At 38.8% G+C, this 22,889-nt stretch overlaps 1 protein-coding gene across 1 annotated transcript in view; it reads right to left on the minus strand.

Annotated features, from left to right (window-relative positions):
* PLCG2 (phospholipase C, gamma 2 (phosphatidylinositol-specific)) overlaps window positions 1-22,889 on the minus strand; it is a 59,647-nt gene that overhangs the window by 30,724 nt on the left and 6,034 nt on the right. The window contains 8 exon segments of the mRNA XM_010282890.1: window positions 1-68; window positions 1,071-1,143; window positions 2,345-2,388; window positions 3,851-3,934; window positions 4,693-4,777; window positions 8,831-8,878; window positions 10,352-10,445; window positions 13,115-13,255. The exon segment at window positions 1-68 is cut by the window's left edge and continues 19 nt beyond it. Of these exon segments, the coding sequence (XP_010281192.1) occupies window positions 1-68; window positions 1,071-1,143; window positions 2,345-2,388; window positions 3,851-3,934; window positions 4,693-4,777; window positions 8,831-8,878; window positions 10,352-10,445; window positions 13,115-13,255 (637 nt within the window).

Consider the following 22,889-nt stretch of genomic DNA (forward strand, 5'->3'; position numbering starts at 1 on the left):
CTCATAGTGTCATCAATAAACTTCGTCATTTGTTCTCGGACTTTACTGAGATCTTGTGCCCAAGATTCCTTGAGATAATAATAATACAGTAGAAAAAAGCTTTAGATATATTTTATAAAATCAAATAAGGAACAGAGAGACCTACAGATGTGATTTACTTCTCTCTCATCTGGCTAGTTTACTGCCAATATATTTTATTGTACCCACATGTCTTAAGAGTTTCCTCTATAATGTCTAAGGGCAAAAAAGAAGATCTCCATGTAAGTATCTTTATATAGACTGGAGGCCCACAAGATACACAGGTACACATAAGCATGCACACACACAGAAAAAAGCTGGCCTCCTTGAAAGATATGCCTTAACTATAACCTCTCTCATTTCTAGGTGCAATCTGAACGTCCTTTTAACACAGTGAAATAGGGAGAAAAAGAAAGTAGCAAGCTTATACAGGAAGTGTAGGTCTCGCTTTTCAATTGTGTTCGCAAACCTGGAGTTTAGCAGCACCTAGCAAGTATCACACAACTTTCTCCCACGGTATCTCTGCTAAATAACATTATAGAAGACCATGAAGACATGGTTCCAATCCCTGCCTCCATTGTTATCTGCTTGCTGGTATGGGACATCGAAGTGGCTCCATTCAATAGAAAATTACCTTTGACTCAAATGCAGGCAGTCAGCTCAGCCTTTTATGTAAGAGCTGCTAAAATGGGGCCAGGGCCAAGGCATTACCCCAGATGTACCTATGATGACAGCTGTAACTAGGCCAAGCTATCATCTTTGACATACATCCAGTGTTTATTTCTAACCTTCTCTGCTTATCTACATGACTAAATGTTAAAGCCCTATTTACTTTGTTCTCCCTCTCATCCTCTGGTGCACCTTAAGAGTCTTTATACAGGTGAAAAATAATGGTTCTTGTGAACTTCAATGGCAACAAAGGAGAAATCTTTCCAAGGCCGAGTATCACAGCTGACATCAACCATATTCTATGACACATCACATTTCTTTTTAATGAGCATAGAATTCTGTGATACAACCTCAAGAACTCAGAATTTCTGCAACCTTCCCACCTGCTGCTCATGTAGTAGGAATCTCTGAAAGTCATGAAGATGAACTGCTGAAGCATCTGGACGGTCAGTATTTCTTAAAAAAAAAGAAAGGGAAAGTAAAGCTAGAGAAATAAGAGAGCAAGTGTCATCAGATGTTATAGCAGAAAATGACATGGATTTGTATCTTGGATTTACAGTATAAATGTGCTGCCACCACCAAGAAACTTTTTATAACTTCAATGGAATTCAGATTGGGCTTGTAATATTGTATCATCTAATTAATGCATTTTGAGCCTTTAAGTAAAGTCTCCTGGATTCCTGATGTACTTTTGATAGCAATTCATTGGGAAAAGTAGAAAAGCTGTGCTCATTTCTTCATAGCAAATGAGCAGCATTCACTTGACCAGGGTCTTGCTTAGTTGAAGCATAAGGAGACAGTGTTCTTGTACATTATCATAGAGCCACACTTCCACAAATAATTCCTTCCATGTATTATTCAGATGATTTACTGTGATAGATCAAAACCTCCTGAAAAAGGAGGTGAGATGCAGCTGCACCAAGAAAAATCAGCACAACTGCCTTCCCTTTTGCAGGACATAAATGCTGCATCATCTGGTACCAATAGGTATTTATAACCTACTGTGGTGGTGCATCTCCCCCACAACCACTCATTCGCGACACCTACCCACCCTTGATAAATCTGTGCTTTTAAGCAATCTCTTAAAGTTTAATTCATGTAACATGATCAAAGGCTAAGGAAATATCCAGCACACTCAGAGCAAACTTTTTACATAAATTCCTTTATCTGTTAACATAAGATTCAAAACAAAGATAAACTGGTTTAATTCACAGTCAAAATATTAGCAATGTCTGTGACCTCCTTTTTCATGCTGTACACATCTTTCTTAAATTTTCAAGTCCACCAAGTGAAAGACGCAGAAGCTGTTACTACCAGCATTCTGCTCAAGTCTAGGCAAAGCCTGTGTACCACACCACTCTCCAGACTGAAGTTAAAATTTCTCCATCAAATTGTCCTTCCATAGCTCTGATCAGCTCTTAGTAAAATCAGAGGAGAGACACCATTTTTGTAGTCAGAAAGTAAAAAACATTTATCAAATTATATTCAGAACTTATTTCCATGGTAAGTTCACCTTTCTAAATGCAAAAAGATGTATAACTTCTTTTCACTTACTAAAGCATCAGAACAAAACAAACAGTCATGTAATTAAAAAAAAAACCTGCAGCACTACTACCATACTGAAATGTGGAAAAATAATACAAATGAAGAGTCTCACCCAAGAATGAACACAGAGGAATCCTTTTTGAATTCATCAAGAATCTTAAAACAAACAAACAAAAAAAACAAACAACAAAACACAAAAAAGGGGGAAAAGATAAATAATAAAAGAATATGCAATTTTCAATCTAACTTCATCTAATAATGTCCACTGGTTTAAGAAGGGGAAGCATATGCCCGTCTGCTCTAGAGAAGCTGCTTACACGTTGACAAGACACATTTTAAATTAAACGTATTAAAAAAACCCACACTGGCAAGGCTAGCAACTTCACTTCAGGCCTTTCAGTATGAACACACACAATTCTCAGGCAAAAAACTTGCTATTGGTAAGGACCTTATACACGTAGTCAGTCAAATTTCTGGGGATTTTTTATTGTTTGATATCCCAGAAAAACTGTCATTATGTATCATCCATCACATTTATTCATGTGAAGATAAAGCCTAAATTGCTTCCAGCTTGGCACAGCATAGTTACAGATCCCAGGAAATTTATCAACTGATCCAAAGCAGTTGTTGAGCAAACTGAGGAGTTTCTTTGAAACGATCCACAAGGGGCAATAAGAAGAGTTTAGGCAAGTCAGATAGCCTCCTCACTCTGTGTTTTACTCTTCAACTTTCTGCTCAAGCTAATTAACTAGATTTTCATGGCCAAAACTAAAATCCTGTCAGTAAATGGAGATTCTTTACTACTTCACAATAATTTCAGCACCACTTTTAAACAGCACAAGAAAGCTCTATTGCCAAAAGAAGCAGCACTGGCTTTGACTATCAAAGCTTTTATTTTAGCAACTGCAAGTTGAATCAACAATAAGCACGTTGCCAGCAAAGACATTTATGCAAGTAATTTCCAATTATGTGTTTTCACACAGTGTTAAAGGGTTCCTAACTTTCAGAGTCACTAAGTGTCTGCAGTTTCTACCAGCCTCATGAGTCTGTGCAATAAATACGTGGAAACAGTAGTCAGGCAGTTGCCCATACAAATTAGCTAAAATGTAATTCAGCTGCATTCATGCCTCGCAAGGCCTGTCTGATGCATGTCTTGTCATGGACTCACCACTGGTAATCTCCAAGCATGAGATGATGAGAACAATAGCTGTTATTTGATGCTCAGGATACATCCCCATTATGTACAGAATGTGCTTAGTTATAAAAGATGAATACAAGTATGGAAAAACCTTGCTCCTATCAGTAAAGAGATCAGCCAAGTCAAATTAAAAGACATTCTACATCCTGAACAAACTCACAAAAGAAGTTCTTACTAGAAACCCCATTATAGCTGTGCATATTTCTACTACTAACGGACAAGAAGCAACATGAATGACACATTCATCTTAAGCCAATTGCTGATGGTGACTGTTAACTACACATTAAGTACAGTACTGTACCCTTTTTCTGAAGAAAAAAGAAAATTAGTAACAAACAGAAACAAAGAAATAATCAGCATTCACTCTTTATTCTGACCACACAGTTTAACAGTATAAAGACTACTTATGAAAAAGCTTACCGATTTCTGTTGTTCAAACATGATTTTCTTGTAGAACAAATGAAATTGTTCAAAACTAAGCTCTTCCTTGTGAGCGCCTATTTCCTACAATAGAAAGTAGCATGCAGTGAATTTAGAATTCGCTGAACTGCACTTGCACAGCTTACTCCAGCTACCACCCTCTCATGCATTCTGTCCTACTCCAACTTCATTTGTTTTAACCATTTGAGATTTTTTTAATATTTTTTTGAGAAAAATAAAGTACAAACAAGTACACAAATTCTTGGTTTGTGACATAGTGCTCCTAGGCCACATCTTTGGCCTTGCATTTTGTTCCCCGACTCCGTTTCCACTATGTTACTGAGAGTGAAGTAGTGCCTTATTTAGTCATTGTTAGCTGAAGCAGCAGAAGAAAGAATGTATGCTTTAAGGGTGCTTTAAGGGTGGAGAGTTGCAAAGGAGGAAAAGGCAGAGATATTTAAAATTTCTGTAGGAATGGAAACGACCTTCAGAAGTTATTAATATTAGCACAGGTTGGAGTGAAGAGGTTATTACTTGATCAGATTGCAAAAAAATTATTTTTCTTATGTATGAATTTTATCTTAAACATAGAACAGTTTCCTATGCACTTGCACAGTATCAGCACCAGAGCTCAAAACCCAATGTCATACAATGTAAAGAAGGGACATCTGTGTTTATATTTTCTTATAGCCTTAGATATAGGCAAAGCCAAGCTGAGAAATTAACTGATATAATTTATTTAACTGTACATGATAAGAAGCCAAAACATGGGCAGTATCCTGAAAAGAAATAACACCACCTACCTGATAATACCAAACAGATATAAGTTATCAGGTAATTACCGCAAATTTATCCTTCAAGAACTTCATGCTGCTCACTTTGAAGTTTACTTGGGGAAGGACAGTTTTCAGCTCTCTAAGACTGATACTGGGGGAAAAAAGAAGAAAAAAAAAGATGGCAAAAACTCCGCAGTTCTGCTGTATCTAGTCAGCTACTAATATATTTTCTATCAACACAAAAATGTAACTATTGTCACATATAGGGTTCGTCTCACATAACTGTAAACTTCTATACACATAACATCTACATGGGAGCAAGCTAGACAGCTTTTCTAGTTATTGGGGAGAAACAGGCTTTTCAATTAATTTGGGCATCCATATTAGGGTGAAAGAACCATGCTGCAGAGACACTCATTTCTCTCCATCAACACTTAATCAGATCTAGATGACCAGCTCAAATGTAGATGTTCACACATGGTCAGATGAACTGCAGCCTTTCTTCCATTGTTCCAGTCCCACTGAAACTGGAATATAGATACCAAAATCTTTATACAAAGGTTATACCAAACAGATGAGCAGAAACAGAAAATAAAAAGCTCCAGTTTTCATTACCATTATAATCTTTTTCTCCAGCTGTTACTCACTTGGATGGTAAAATTGATTCACAGCAGCAAGACTCTCCCCTTCTATAATATCTGACATGACCTCATCCTCCTCTCACAACCCAGTCTTCCCAGAGAGGATTGCCTTTGAGGTCCATTTACACAGACCTGCTGAGCCTTTTTACAGAGCTTCAGAATGTCCAGTGATATACTAAGAACACTTCAAAAGACAAAGTTTTCTAGATAACAGCAAGACCTTTCAAGTAAGATGTAATTATTCCAGATTTTAAGCAACTCAGTGCATACACCAAGTATTTAAGCAATACTTACATACATAGCTAAATCTTTTAATTGCTGCAATGCTTTCTGGACACACATCAAATCATATATGATGTATAAATCAAACTTCTTTTGCTGAAGGAAAACTTTGTATTAGAAACAAACCTGTTGAGTAGCTTATTTCAAAAACCTCAATTTCCTTCACATCTTCCCATTTTCTCATCAACCTCAGATTTTATTCCAGTGTCCGAGGTGCCACTGTCATAGCATTCTTCACTGCAAGCTCACAGCAGCTCACAATATTTACTATACTTATCATCAAAATAGAAATATGAGGTAGGGGATTGCTACTATAACTCCTGTATGAACAGAGAGAGGGGTGGTTTCTAAAGGAGCTGGGTGTCCCAATGCTTTAAATGTGCCATAGGTACAGGTGAGCCAATCTAACAGCTCACTGCTGTTACAAGAAGCAACCCCAATACCTCTCCTCATGCCCCACTCCATTCTCCTGTTGCTACGGTGCCACTGCTTCCATAGGCTATCTGTGATGCTCATAAAATATTCTGCTAACCTGATTCAACTTGCTAGGCAAGCAGAAAACTATGTGGCCGAGAGAGATAGAACAAGTTTTCCACTGGCTTCATGAGGTCACCCAGCTCACCTGCCCAGATCAGAGTCACAGCCAGGATAAGAAAAGGGGCTGGAGTGTCTGATTAGCAGCATGCAGAGAAGGCAGAGGAAAAGGAAAGAGGGAGACTTCATCCATTCAGCAGCACCAAGCTGGTACACCAACTCATCCATCTCCTGTAGCCCCATTTCAGTCACCTGCCATTCAACTTGTCTTTGGATAGCAAAGAACGGAGATTAGGTTACATGTTCTAGGACAGAGTCTAAAACTGGGTATTCTGGGTAGGCACTGATGTGTGGCCTCAATGAGAAAGACACAGCATTACAGTGGGACATGTGAAGGGCACAAGGACAAGTCCTAGAGTAGAAGATGAGGGCAATCCATGGCAGCAAAAGGAAGTAGGGAAGAGTCAAGAGAACACAGGCACAACATCTGTGGGTCCTACGGCCAATGCCCACAAAACATTAATGCAACACCAACAGTACCTGAGGAAACAAGACTAAGGTACTCTGTCTTGACCTACAGTGCAATCCATAAGCCATTAATAAGTCTCTGCAAACACAGGGTCAGAACAGAGTCACTTGGAAAGCAACAAAAACAATTAGTGCCTAGGCAAAAGTAACACTTCTACAGCGTCCATACACGCAGCTACCCTGTGAGATATTCTCATGTCCATTGTGTAGAGAGGGAAAAAGGCAAATCAAGAAGGAACTTAGCCAAAGTCCATGCCAAAGCCAGATTAGAACTCAGGAAATTCCTGGCTTTCTACCTTGTCGCCAGACCTCTGGAAAAAAACACTCCTTTTAGGAGCAAGAACAAGGACTGTGTTTGTACCCTAAACACCAAGCACAAGCAATTTCCTCTGGCCAGACAAGTGCAAGCCAAAACAAAGAGCTGAGACTTCATTACCACTGGAAAAAACTTAACCTGTGAATCAGGACTTGCCTGGAAGCCTAACCTTTACAATTAACCTCCCTAGAAACTGCAACACTAACACAATGAAACTCAGTACAAACTCCTTTCCTGAATTTTTCTAAAAACATGAATCATCTATCAAGAGAATGAAAAACTGCCTTCTCCACAGTGCAAATCCCCTTGATCCTAACCAAACTGCCTTGTAGTGATGAAACAATCCTAAAGCAACAAAATAATCCTCTTCAACAGACATACATTGTCAGCCACAGCTTCTCTATACTAATATTTACTTTTCCTTCATGATCTCTGCCAACATATCCCCCTTGTAGGACTAGTTTTTCAAAATACATCAGGAGTTATAAGGCAATACCCAGTAAACTATGGTACTTTCCCCTTCACCATTCTGGCCAGCTTAGGAAACACCATTTTGAAGCAGAATCTCAGCTCACACTGAAGCCAGCTGCACAATGCCACAGGCTGTCTGCAGAATGGTGTTATTTCCTGCAATAACAGTCTCATTTCATGCTTTATTTTGCTTTTAGGAAAAGGCCTAAATGAGAGGAAACGCATGTACTTTTCTACACTGAATTACACCTTAGAATAAAATGAATGTTCCAGATAAAGAGCAAAATCATGGTAAAGTAACAGACATGGGGGAAGAGGGGTTAACATTCTTCTCAGTGTCACATGATTTCTGGCAACTCTAAGGAGAGGTATGCAACTGAATTAATTAAAAAAAAGAGTCTCCTTTTTGTTGTGCAAAAGCTACAAATCCACATCACATATGGACCTGAAATGAACTACTGAAACCCAATCATATGAAGCTACAACCCATGGGACTTCTTTTACATGACAAGCACCATATCCTCAAAAGTATTTTCTGTTTCCCACTGTTAAAGTAACTCTTTCACCACGGTACTACCCTGTCATACCAGTAGTCTTCCTCCTCCTTTCCCCTAATATTCTCAGATATCTCTGTTATCTCCTCTTCCTCATAATATTCTGTTCTCCTCACAGCTCTGATCCCTGCAGGAAAGAATTCATGTTATTGCTGGGACAACCCTATCTCTGGATATATCTGACACTGCTGCCATGACTAGTTTCAAACTAGATACCACACATACTAGCCATGTTCAGGCCCCATCAGGACTGAAACAAGGGAAGGCTAATCACTTAAATATCTGCCCTCTGCCCTGGATCTTTAGCAGCCCATGTTGAACTCTGCTTATGCAGCTTCACTGTTACTAATGCCCAAACAAGCTTTTAAAAGCTAGTTCTGCTCTGTCTACATTACAGTGTAGTCACTCCAAGGCAAACATGCTTCAGCAATGAAGGAAGAACTGGTGGCACAGCTACACAGAAAAGCCCACAGCAGGTTACACAGTCCAAGCTGCTAGGCTCCAATTTGGCAAAGACCTCTAGAAAGCATGCAACCTAACATACCTGCACAGCTGAGCTGAATCTCCACAGTATGACTAGAAGAAGACAACTCCCTTTCCTCATTCTGGCAGGGTAATTCTAGGCTAAAAGCAAAACTACTTATTTTTCATCATTTGCTTCCTCCTTATACCACACACATGAATGTAAGTGAGTGCTATGAACATGCTGTGTTTAGTAAAAGGCAAAACTCAAGTTGTTAAAGCAACAACAAATGCCATCTTCAGGGGTCTCACATTTCATATCTCGGATGAAGAATTATTTATTTCTTTTCATTCCATATTAGAATCTGCCATAAAAGTTCACTAGAAACAAATGGAACAAAGAGAAAGCTTCTTACCTATTTCTTCTAGTTTGATCAACAGAATAGATCTGCTTTCTCAGCCAGCTTGTGGAAAAGAGGGGAAAAAAGAAAAAAAAAAAAGGTTAATCTAAGAATTATAAAGAAAACACAGCCAATGATCTATCCAAATCCTTAGATAAAATTCAATATACATATTTAAAAGTCATAAGATACATCTCTCTTAATAAAGCAAAAACATTTCCAGTGCAGCATCTAAGGATTCAGCTAGTTTTATAACCATATTTGTAAATATATATTGTTCTGCTGCCTAATACTGCATTTTAAAGCCACATAAACAACACAGGAAGGGGAAGGGTGGGCAGGACAGAAAAGAATGAGCAACCAGAAGCTGTAAAAATGTAAGTGGATAATGCGAGCCAAAACTTCAGCTAACCTAAACTAGAGTAACTCCATCAAGTCAATGATTTATGCCAGCTGAGGCTGCTGGCTCAAAGATCTGTTAGATGCATAAAAATTGAAAATTAGAGGGAGGGAGAGGCGTTTAGAGAATTTTAAAGAAAATCCTCATTAGAGTGCATGTCAGTTTTAGGTGAACAGCAAAATACTATTAGCAGCATTAATTGTAAATATACACACAGATGACTTTGATCTAAAGGATGAACACAGCATGTCATTATCCTCAGTGTCTATAGGAATCACTCTGCTGCACAAACATAGCCTGGAACCCAGTAGCACTTTGTATAGCAGCTCGCTCCACAATAGATATGAATTGATAAGAATACTTTCACTCCAAGTGGAACAGCAAGAAGATAAAGACAACATCAATGTCAAGGCCACAATTTGGTCAGCTAGCAAGTGAGGACAACAGGTAAAAGCAGTGACCACAAATAAAAATGTCAGCAGTGATGAAAAGCAATCAGGCACAGAAACAGCATTAAAAGCTTGTCAACAAACCTGCCATTCTGAGCATGAGTGTTTTGCATGCAACATCCTCAGAAGCATGAAGGGTGCAGTTTCACCCACATATGGCTGGCTGCTAAAAAGTAATCCTTAAAAATGTTCATTTTTAGCCTGGCGCTCTTGAGTCAGCTGATCACACTGCCATACAATGCAATGGGTCCAATAAAAAGGAGAAACTGCAGAAGCATACCTCGGAGTTATTGGGACACAGGACACATGGACAGCTACTAGAGCAACCTACTGTGATTGCGTAAGACATTTGTCTTTTCCAAGAAGTCAGCACACACACCAGATGTTCTTGTGATCTCATTAAGAGATTTTTGTTCTGGTTTGCTTTTGGTATACAGAACAATGTAAACTGCAAGTCCACATTATGGAATTGCACTCTGCTGCATCCACGAGTGCTGTACGTAAATACCAAAATAGACATGGAGAATTTCCATATAAGCTTTCTGTATCATACACTAACTGGACAGTAGTTGTTCTTAAGGTAACTGGCAGTTGCACCACTTGTTGCACCTTAGAAATTTCTTTCAGATTTTCCACTTTCAATTCCAAAGAAACGTCAAGTCTCAAAGTGAAAATATGTCCACATACCTTTCTGTGATCGCAGGTGTGGGAGCACTCATAACCTCTTGATACAAGATATTCAAGCCACACAACCATTTATCAGCATCATCTTTAGAGTCAGCTGAAAAAGAAATAATATGCTATGAGAAGCATCAAAACAAAATCAACACAAAACCAAGACATAACTTGTGATGTTTAGATAAACCCTAGTATACAAAGCTGCTCATTAACCTTTCTCTTTGATAAATCTCATTGCATAGCTTCATGTTGCTAATAACAAAACTAATAAAAACCAGAATAAATTTGGGGGTGGGAGGGTTAACTCAGGAAGTTCTATGAAAAAATACCTCATTTTAGAAGCCTGCTTATCAGGGTAGGCAAGTTTCAGCATCTCTGCAGAAAGACTATGAAACTACTGCTGAGCTCTTGTACTAACACAATCAAAATTCATTTTCTTATCTTCTGCCTCCAAAGTGGCAAAAGCCCAGGGACCTAGATCTAGAGCAACATGAAGCACACAGACAAAAGAACTTGGTGTGTTATAGCATAAAGCTAGTTCATTATATTCCAAGCAACCTACAAGAAGGTTGCAAAGTACTGGCTTTTGATGGACATAACCACCTCCCGTCTGTCCTATCCATGCCTCTAAACACAGACTGTTCCAGACTAGACTTAGGCAAGAGGAACAGGAAGGGAGTAATGTACAAAACTAATGTAGCTTATACAGAACACATTTTAATACAAGCGAAGTTAAAAAAGGTCTAAAATTCCTTACACAGCTTAACACTTAAGCCAGGTACATCTTCCTCTCAACCTTACAAATTGGTTTAACACTGTCTTGTTTTGTTTTAAATGTAGTTCACCTTTCCATTTCCCAAACCAGAAGTCCTCCACATCATATAATGTGATCACATTTGGTAATGCTTCGACCCAACAGAAGCAAGATGATGAACTGCATGCTGGGTATAGCCTTCCCTAGGGAATACCGGCTAAGCTGAAACCAATTTTTTGGGGCCTTGGATGAGATGCTATCATTACAGCCTTTAGTTGGGCAAAGTCCATTTGCTTTAGCATGCTGGTTCTGAAATTTCATTAAGGCATTCTTCAGTTAAACGAGTTCTGAAAAATTATTTTCACACAGGAGCTATAATCTGTGCAAATTCTTTTAACTGCCTTCAAAGCAAAACAGTTTCTCAAAAGATTAAGATTACATTTTATTTAAACATACTTTGAAACAATGCTTTATCCCCCAAGGATGAAGCTAAAGCCCAGCCTGAGCTCCCCATGGAAATGTTTTTCAATTAGTTACAATTTTGGAAAGAACACCCACTACCACTGCCAAACCAATTCTTCTCCCAAGACAATTCTGCCCTTTATGACAGCTACCATTCCCTTTAAGTAACAATTATTTGATATTGTTTTAAAACCACGACAAAGCACTTTAACAAGGAAAAGGATTTCCCCCTTAACTGAAAGTTATATCATGTTGTTCTGCAGTTCAGCATTACGGCAACATACCTGATGGTACTGAGTGTTTTTAAAGTATTGGCAGAGGCCTGGTTTTGAGAACTGCCGTGGAGGAGGGACAGGGGGGTTGTCAGAGGAAATCAATCTGAAGGACCTGGCACAAGCGGACTTCAGTACAGCCGCTTGCTCAAAATTATCACAGACTTCAGCCAACAATGGTAAAACTTATTTAAAGTTAAAAGCCTATAACAATGGATTAGTCACAAGCAGTCTTTAATTTCCAGTGCATCAGACTGCAAAAAAAACTGTCTTGTAGTACTGCAATCCATAAGCAATTAATTCCCTTTAAAAAAAAGCTACTGTTAGCATTAAAATGCTGACAAAGCACTCCTCTTTTCTCTCATTAAGATTTTGCAATGAATTTAATGATTTAAATGGACAAGTGTGTTCCTGCACAGGACAGAGAGAACTACCACTCCAAATAAATTGTCTGTATGATTCTAAGCCAAGGATCCATCACAAACCTTTTATAAGGGAAATCTCTTTGTAAACTCCACTAGTTAGAAACTGTATTCAGCCTGCACTGTAAGAATTTATATTAATTTTAATTTCAAAAATCTTTGGTTTTCCGACCTTGGATAATCTCACCTGAAATAAGAAGTTCCCCAACTCTTTCCACAGATACAGGATACAACTTCCCTCTATTTAACTCAGATCTCTTCATTTTCAATTTATCACCTTCCAATTTTATTTATGGTTCCCTAGTACTTCTTTATAAGGGGTTTACTATTATCAGGTGACATGCACATACATAATCCAAACTAGCACTTCATTTTTCCAAATTGGTCTGCAATTGCTCATAGGTGATAGGAAAGTTTCTGTGATACAGCTGTAGCCTAACTCTTTAAGGCTATTGTTTCCAGAATCATTTTGGCCAGACTAAAAATGCCGGGGCAATATTCTGGCCACACTGAAGACAACAGCAAATCCTTTGCTGACTTTAAAGAGGACAATGTCACCTCTGCTCTTCAGTGTTGAAAACCTTACTGGAGGTAAATACCAGCAGAAGTCTACCTTGCAAGAAATGCTTGAGCAAATCAGAAACCACACTCACACAACACACTATTTGAAAGCAAAACATTACGAATGCAGCAGTACACAGACATGAAGGTCTGAGTAAAAGGTCTATCTCCAGATTTTAAACATCTGGTGCACTCCTGAACTGCAGAAGTCAAAACTGCAGTATTATTTGCATTATCGTTCCATCAATGTATTTGGTATGTTCAATCAGTAGGTCTAAAGAAGAAACAAAGAAGAAAGTACCTGCTAAGCTTAAGGTGTTGAGGACAAACTGGGTACCATAAAAAACAGTAAAGCAGTGTTCTTCTCTCTGCTTTGCTTTGCAACGCTCAAAGTCCTTTGAATTCTTTCCTGGGCGAATTTCTTTTATTTCCATCAGATCCACTGAAAGAAAACAACATTCAGTCAGTACAACTGCACTTACATTCCAGCAGAGCCCAAAACAATAAGATGAACAACTCAAAGCACGCATACATATCTAAAATATCTATGTAGATATTATCCATGGACAAAGTGTATACACACAGCCCCTCTGGGTTATACGGGACATGATTTCACAAATGGCATTGACTCTAAGTAAGAAATTTCCAATTGCCATGACAACTGTTTAGAGACAAAAAAGAAAATATACAACTTCTAACTTACCCACCTAAAAAGTATGCATCAGATCTTAGACAGTCAGCTAACCTTGTCAGCTAGTCAGCTAGCATAGTCGCCAGCACTTGTAAGAAAAATATTTAAATTATTTATATAAAGAGAAAATCCAGCCTAATAATTAAAATGTTTGTGAGTTTTTTCCTGGTCAACTCCAAAGACATCTCTGTCATTTAATGTAACCTGCCGTATCACTTTCAACTTGCTGCTTTCTGCAGAGCACAGGTACATATTAGAGCATAGCAGAATGTGAACAAGCACATATTTTCCTCAAGTCAGCTCCCTTTTTATCAAAGCCTTGCTACATGGCCTGTATAACAGTAGTGAGACAGCACTGAAATAGAAATATGTGTAGTCTCAAGATAAGATACTTATTAGAAAACTGAGGAAGTGGTTTTGTGCTGCCTGTAGACCAGACAAATAAACAGCTCTTCCCACTTCTGGACAGTCTTGACTTACAAGCTATACAAGCTTACAAGCTATAGGATGAAGAGTGAAGAAAAACATTTCATGGCTGCTCTTGAAATGTGTTTATCAGACTTAGCAAGATCCAAGGAAAATAGCTGAGGCTTTCTGTCCATGCATTTTGGAACGCCGCAATATAAAAGCCCTGTTTTAAACGAGCACCTCATCCATAACAGAGGACAGTTAATAATGTCTATATATAACAATATATAAAACAATAACATCTGTATAATAGCAATACAAAAGTATCCCAGGCCAAACTTTCCACTAGACACTCCTTTCTCCCAGTCATTAAACAACTTACCTAGGGAAAATGGGACCTCAAAGGTTAACCTGAACTAATCACAGGGCACATGCATCTTTCTTAAACTAATTTTTCCAAGTGTAATTATCTTCAAGATAGAGACTTTAATGTCTCGAACCTCCATGTCTCAGCCACTCTCTCAAACCATTAAAACTTCTCCTAAGATCTGTGGATCTGGTTAGCCAAGGCACCTAAATTTAGACGCAAGCTTCTAAAATAAATTCATGACATGACCACAAATGACCAGCCACCAAAAGCTCCTCCTAATGACTCTCATCTCTTTACCATGTAGAGTCTCACTTAGATCCCTATCGGTATATACAAATACCCATCCCAAAATGACACCATCTAAAAAAAGATAATCTAAGACCACCAATTCACTTTAGTATCAGCAGAGAAGAATCAGGATTCAGAGAGAGAAAGTACCCAAATGGAGAGGGAAGGAGGTTGTGTGGCTGCAATAAACAGCATGGGACTGTGCACCATGCTGGCTCATTCTAATCATGGGCAGGATTAGACATCTTGCCATTAGACATGGCAACCCCAGTCACCTTTTTTGCTTTCCCTTCACCCAACAAATCCCTGCTGAAAAACATTTTTAACTTCAGTGAAGCACACCTTTCATTTCAGACTCCTATAAATCCACACATATGAACACCAAACCATGAAGACCCCCTCAATTATAAACCATAAGCAGTGATAAAACAGATTTCACAACCGGCATTGCTGCTGTTATTTCAAGTGTCTCTTACCTCATACTGACCTCTGAAACAAACACACAAACTTTCTCAATGTCTCCCCTCAGTTACATATACTCAATACAGTTCTTTTCCTTGCATTACCACCTTTCAATCCTTCCATCCCATTCTCCTGTGTGAACATATGTATGTGTATATACATATAAGCACAATGATTTTTGTATGCACAGGTTTCACACTGGTAACCATATTATTATTTCTCCAACCGGTCTTTGAAAAAGAGATTACTATACCGTAATTGCTAAACATTCAGCAAACAGAGGAGTCGTTCAGCAAGGGAACAAGAGGGAGGAGGGGGAGAAAATATTCACATTAAAAAAAAGAAAAAATCAGAATTTTACATTCCTGTACTTTTCAGGAAACATATTATATATGTCTTACAAAATTCTGGTGAGATATCATTATGTTTACTTAAATAATGTATAAAACAGATATACAAACCACAAGTTTTATTAAACATTCTTTAGATTTTTACAGAAACATATAATACATGTTATAGTTTCAGAAAATGAATAGAAACTACCTGCATATTTTAAAATAACATTTTATAGTGTCATTTAGGATGTATTATTCTATATTATTGAAAGAAAAGCCACGGCAGAAGATCAGAGGGGGAAAAGAGAGACATGCACAGCAAGCACAAATTTTGGTCTGGTGCTAAACTCTGCTGTCTCCCCAGGTAGTCTGGAGTTGCCCGGCACCCTCCACACGATGCCCACTAAGTCCAGAATGGCTGATCCCAACTGAACGGAAAAAGGAACAGGCCAGGAAAAGCTGCAACATGTTTCAAACTCAGCTTATTAAATCAGCTGTACCAACTTAGCTGCTACACAGTTACTGTGAACTTTTTACAGCAATCTTGTCACTGAACAATTAAAACGTAACTTCATGCCTTGTGCTAGAACTACAACCCTTCTCTTCTCACTGCCTTGAAGTACTGGAGCCTTCCTCCTTTTCAATCCCATGTGCAAATTGCAGACCCTTATCCTGACCTGGCTTCATAGACTGACTTGCCTGGGGGGCCTGATACACCTGAAAAAAGCACAGACCTGGATGTATGCAGCTTGCAACTGTCAGATCAAAACCAATGCTCTTGCAGGTGAGATTTCCATAAAATAGCGCAAAGAATATTAATGCATTTCCCAAGGAAACATGAATCAAAGTATGCCCTGTAGAGAAGTTGCCTCAGACGCAGCAAGACAAGGAGGACACTCCCAAAGCATTTGGTCCCCAGCCAAACAGTTTAGAAGTCTAGTGCCACTCTAAAAAGCCTTCAATACTAGTTTACATTTCACCCATTCTTTTACGTGGTTATTTCCACGGGTTAAAAGGATCTCCTTGGCAGCCTCATCAGTCACCTATTGATTCTGACAACTCCCTCAAGTGGCTCTTTAACATGACCGGACTCCAAGGCACCTTCAATTACCATCCCATTTCAGGCTCAGATCTGGACGTGCAGTATTCATGGCAGTTCAGAGCCTGAAGATGCTGAACTTCAGCTCCTGCTGTCGTGTGTTGTTCGGCAAACCAGTTAACTCAATGGATCGTTACACTACTACATAGCTACTTTCCAAAGGCTGCACAGATTAATTGCTTAGTGCCTTCCAGAGCGCCTGCTAGAGCTCTCTACTGCCACAAACTTGACAGTAAACTTTTGGTCCTCGACATCTCCACTGATCTCCATTCAAATAACCTGGCACTCGTGATCACATTTAGTCACACACTTACAGGTATGAATTGCTGACACCTTTCCTTCAGTTACACTTAGAGGCAGACGGTAAAACAGAACTTGGATTCCGCTACAGGTGGTGCTGCACAAGCTGAGCAGGAGACAAGACATAAAGTAAGCAAAGGTAGAGAATAATGTGAACAGGAAAACTGCAGAAAACATTACATTGTTGTACACAACACTGTGCTCCTCATTCCAGAAGAGAACCACCACTGCTATTCAAAGGGAGAAGTTCTGCCTCTGTCTGCCCTCCGTGCTCGTGCAACACCCACCTCTTCTTGGGACCACAACCGTTCAGCACCCAAACAGACAACTGGATTGGGGAACAGACCCTGCTTAAAACCAGTCAATGCCCACAGCAGAACACCTTATGTTAGCTGGAAGTGCCCATGTAAGTTCATTGTAGGAAGGCATGTTTGCATAGATCAGCTTTGGTCAAGTTGGGAAATTTTAGGCTGGAAAGTCAGGCAGATTGTATATGAATGGGGTAAGTCAAAAAACCTTAGAGGCTGCCAACCTAGCAAGGTATCCTTGACAGAAAAATTTTGATAAACAGTGTAAAAGTTCAACTGAGATTGGCATTATAGGCTTACCGAGTCTTGTAAGATAAGGGTCCTGATTCAAATTCCCCAGAAGTCTTTCAGTGTCTGTGGCCACAAACGATACTTGGACCCCAGCTCAGAGTTATGTACTTAACAAAGGAGAAGAAAGAGCCTGCAGAGAGATTCTAAGGAGTCTTAGAGTCAGAAATCAAGCCATGAGCATTATTTACTTCAGCAGGTATTTTCAGTAAGTCTCAAGAAGGCTAAAGGGAAACTACCGGCAAAGTTTCAGAGAGGAAAATAAGGGACTCTGATCACCTAAGTGCTGTGGACTGAAAAAAGGGGTTGGGCATTCTTTATATGAATATATTTGCATTTTCATGTGTGTATATATGTAGCAACATTCTGCTCTTAAGAACCATTTTTCAGAATCCATTTTTTTTTTTTTTCAACAATTCACATTACAAAATATTCCAAGGAAGGTTTCATTTTGGAAAGGCAGAAGCTGCCCCCTGCAACGTAGGTTATGTGCAAATGAGCACCCTGTGAATGAAGAAAGCCTTCAGTAACCTTTTGCAAATATACTTCAGGGCAGTTAGTGAGGACAATGGCTTTGTTCTCACTTTTGCAGAATTAAAGATTAACTATGCAAGGTAGGCCTTAACAGCCTCTTTTATGCCGAGCAGCAATGAAACACGGATCTTGTGCAACTCTGAAGGGAACAAGGTGAGGCTTCTCTCAGAGAAGGATAAAGTCACATGAAAGCAGAAATGTCCTGCAGCATGACAGTACAGGTGCTGCATGGAAGGTAATTCAGCTCATACCAAAAGTGAAATTTGGTGAGATATTCAGTAGCCCAAGGAAGTCATTACAGGTAAGCTACAAAATCATCTGAAAACACAGTTACAAGGATGGAACATGAGAAATGGTGCAGTGCATCTTGAGAAAGCACACATGACTACCTTTCCAAGGCGTCCCCTGGGGGTTTAGCTGTGTGATTGACATAAGCTTTAGAGAAGTGCACCTTTTAAACCCATCAGATCACACAGAGCTGTCATATACACTAACAACAAATTACTATTAAATTAGTAACTTCTTACTGGACTGCTGAGTAGAGCAATAACATATTAAAGCCCTTCCCAGTTTGAGCTCTGAATTCAAGGGGCCATATATCTCAAATGGCTATTGGTTTCATATCAAAAATTAAAAGGCACCTTCACAAAATGAGATAAGAATAGGGTAAAATTTACATATATGCCCATATAAGTTTACATTCTAATCCATGCAACAAAACAAACCAAAAATGTTGCCATGTAAAACTTTGGGGAAAGTGTACTGGAGTACCTACATCTCCCACTCACTTTGATCAATCACATGGTCTATGAAGTTCATTCCATCCCCATTTCACTGTCTGGCCATGACAGGAAGTCTGGTCATTGTAAGTTAGCATTAAACATTGCAGAACTGAGCTGCTAAAGGGAAAAAATTGTTTGAAAACAGCTAAAGGCTACACATTCGTTTTTTTCACTTGACCACAAAAACCAAGCTCTAAATACTCAGCTAAAGACTTACACAAAGATCCCCTCAGTAACAACTGAAACATGGCAATTTCAAAACAGAAGAAAGGTGAATTTTAATGTTCTTTTGAAAACATACTCCACAAGAGCAAGAATTGGATTCATTTTTGCAATGACATACTGGTTTTTAACAGTATTCAGAATACAGAAAGAAAAAGACAGAATAGGGACTTGGGGTTTCCAATATGAGTTAAGTTTATTTATTACTTTATGGCTGAAACAGTAAGGAAATTCAGACAGAAAGAAATTCTGCTAGCAGTAAAAAAAAAAAAAAGTCACTACTAGAGATTAGCAAGGTCAAGTCTAACATTCAAGCCAAAAGCAGCACTCATTTCACACTCCTCAGCAGAACATGTAGATACTCATCATTTCTCCCAGAAAGGTACAGATGCTGTAAATGTTTATACCATCTTCTCCAAAGGGAAAAATATAAGTTTTCCACCACAGAGGGAGTTCATTTGCATTAACAATTCTACTGATTAAATGACTTCACTGCTTAACCTGTGGGGGAAAAAAAAAAGAACAAAATCCCCCATCTGTGTTTATGAATGTAAGCCAATTGCATAAACAGTCTCTTAGGTGTTAGTTTTTTAAGTTTCCCAATGTATCTGACAGCCAAAAGGATGCACTGAACCAAAATTTGCTCTCTTTGGCAGGTCATTTTAGCAAAGATTTTAAAAGCAAGATTAGCAAAATTTGATTTCATGGAAAATGTACTGCAGGATAAAATTCACAACACACAACAATAAAGATTTAAAAAAAAAAAACACCCCTTGTTAGCTAGAACAGCACCACCTGTGGCAACATACATAAGATTGCCAATACATTGTTATACATCCGTGCATTTCACTTCACCCTGTAAATTGTATGTGGCCTGATCTGGTCCTGTTATCTGCATGACTATATCACAGATGCACTGCTGCTGCAATGAGCTTTGATCATTAAACATCCAGGTGCAACATTTTCCAGAAACTAGTGACTGCTGCTTGGCAGCATAACACAATCTGAAAACACAAACACAGTGCAATCTTGTAATCTTTTTTTGCAAACACAGCAGCTCCCACAGGTTCTAATTCTACATATAATGTGAGTTTATTAAGTTAGTTCTTTGTTTCCATTCACTCCCTTTCTTAATATACCTGTGAAACATGAAAATTCAACTTGTTTTTCTGTTTTGTTTTGTTGTTTGTTTTTTTTTAATCATATTCTAGAGGACAAATTCTGCAAAACCTCCTCTTTTCAGTAGGAAGGAAATCTCAAGTGAACTTAATCTTTGATAACTCTTTTTCGTAAGTTAGATAACACTAATTAATTAATTAGTAACACTAAATTAATTTGGGATGGCATATGTATTTAAAAAGTGGGACACAGTAATTTTGTTCTACAAAGTCTGGAAAAAATATTACAGGAAAAACAGGAGAAGAGAGAAAATGTGAAATTATCAGCTCACATTAATCCTAAAATAGAATGTTATGCATCATTAAACCACGATATAGTCAAACCTTTCTATTAAAAATGAAAAAAGGTGTAAGATAGTCCTACTGCATTAATAAAGGTCTGGATTGCAGAAAAAAGAAATGTTTACTATGTTTTATACTCGGGCATACCATTAGCATCAAAAACCTCAATTTAAGCAGCCTTTATTCCTCTGTTTCGTAATTTTGCAATTATATTGACATGAGGCCTGCATCTCTGCCGTTCCCAGACACAGGCATTTCATCCTCTGAGAAACAGAATGTTTTCAGAATATATTAATACTAACACGTCTATTCCCTTTCTCTTTCAACCTTACCTATACCCTAATGACTTGGTTTACATACAGAAAGAGCACTTTAACGGCTGATCTATTATATGACCTTTTTCTAAACATGGCCCTCCAATGCTTTAAACCTCCTTCTTGTTGTGTGCTTGCACAACTACACGGTCACTAGATTATTTTTTTTTCTTGAGTATTTTGCAATAAATCAAGAACACCAAAAAAGACAGGTGACCTTTCATTCCCAAATATTAAGGGATTAAAATACGGTTTAAATAATTTTTTCAAAACTAGGTCATCTCTTTACATTAAAAAAAAAATCCTAGGTAATCAAAAGAAGAGAAATCATCTTCTGTCCTCAACAGAATCTTCCTTGAAACATGCATGCTTGTATTACAGAGAAACACACACTTGCACATTCAGGGAAGGCACCATGGATTTCACGGAGCATAAATTCTCCTGGCTGTGAATCATTGCTTAACACAAGGACTCATGGAAGAGTATGCAGAAACTCACATGTTTTCCAGTGACTAAACAAACTCTAGCGGCCACAAACTTTCTCTTAATATTTGTCCTTAAAGCACTTTGAATCTGACAAAGAATGAAATATCCATTAAGGACCAGCTTCCTGGAGATTTACACCTTGCCACCTACTTGCTCTACAAGCTTAAATACCATAACCTCTTTGGACCCTAATTTATTCACATGCATATAAATGTGTATACCACAATAGAGGACATTTGGGGGGCCTTGTTCGGTGGTACTGAAATGCACTCTCAGTCAGCAAACCCCAGGTGCTGGTCGCACCGCCAGGTCTCTTAGCGGAGTACTGACAAGCACTTCTCGCTCTTGGCCACCCCTTCCTTCCCCTCTGCCTTTCACTGCTGTCCAGTAGTTCCCTCCACTGCTATCTCAGCTATGGCAGTACACTTGTTTGCGGGCCAGTTGGTATCCTAGCACAGAAACAGTGCAGCAGAGTAGTTGACGTGGAGGCAGAAGTGACCCCCAGATACCACGGTGATGTACAACACACATCCATTGTGTGACAGTTTGAAGCAGGGAGAAACAACACAGGGTGTGTGTGAACCCAGGGCCACCGCACAGATCCACACACAGTTCTGAAGGGTAAACATAAAATAAAAATACACAGCAGAACCATAAGGAAGTGTCACGCTGAGCAACACACAGCAATAAATCATGCTGCTAAGTCACAGCTTCGCAGTCATGTATCTAGTATGCATAAATTAGTTTCTGCAAGAAAAGAACCCATTACAAATTAAACAAGCAAATCAATTCCCTCTGTACAAGGAAACTGAAACTTCCTTCCCTCATGTGTTGGTAAAGCAAAAGTCAGTTTAGCTCTACTATAATTACGAAGACCTGTAGCTCTTAAATTGCAAGCCCATGAACGCACAATGGTCAATAAAATCTATGGGTAAACAATCCATAGTCAAGTCATACTGGATCCCACATGATGAAAAAAAAAAAAAAACAACACCAAAAAAACCCACATTCCCACACACATTTTCCCCTGCTACATAATCAAAGTTGGCAAATGCCTTCTATAGCACCAGCCAGCTTCTAAGTCAGACTGTGCTACAGCAAGGAAAAGTGGTGGGGGAAGACTGTGGTCCACCCTAGCCTTCGAAGAGACTTACTTATTTTTCCTGGCAATGGTATCTGATACCAGCTGCAGAACTAGGACCATGGGTTTTAGATCCATGGCCCTGCAAGAAGTGCTCCTTTGTTTTTGTGCTTTCACACTCAAAATTCCTCTCAAAGTTCGAATTACGTTTTTACATTTACAATGCTTTGCAACAGAACTCCCATACTTGAACCAACTGCATAGAAGAAAGAAACAAAGCACAAAAAACCCCCACGCTGCCTCAAAGTTAGGAAGCTGTTATTATTATGCTTTTTATATATTCAATGGCCAGAGCAAGAGACTCCAGCAGACAGTAATTGAGAGCAGGAACTAAACGTTGCTCTGGAGGAGCCTTTCATTCTCCCAGCTGACTATCTGAGCAGACAGGTGAGACTAGCCATGTAACTTACCTGCTTAATATTAGGCTATGAAAATATCACCTCAAAGTTATTTCACACACAGTCAGAAACACCATTCCTATTTATAATCCTCACTCCCCAAGACCCCATGCGTTCAGCATCAGAGTCACTAACCTTTCCTGGGTCAGTCTATCCACAGGGCAGTACTTCTGCAATGCTCACCAAAACT

Source organism: Phaethon lepturus, unplaced genomic scaffold (assembly GCF_000687285.1).
Source record: "Phaethon lepturus isolate BGI_N335 unplaced genomic scaffold, ASM68728v1 scaffold21912, whole genome shotgun sequence".
Taxonomy (NCBI): Eukaryota; Metazoa; Chordata; class Aves; order Phaethontiformes; family Phaethontidae; genus Phaethon; species Phaethon lepturus.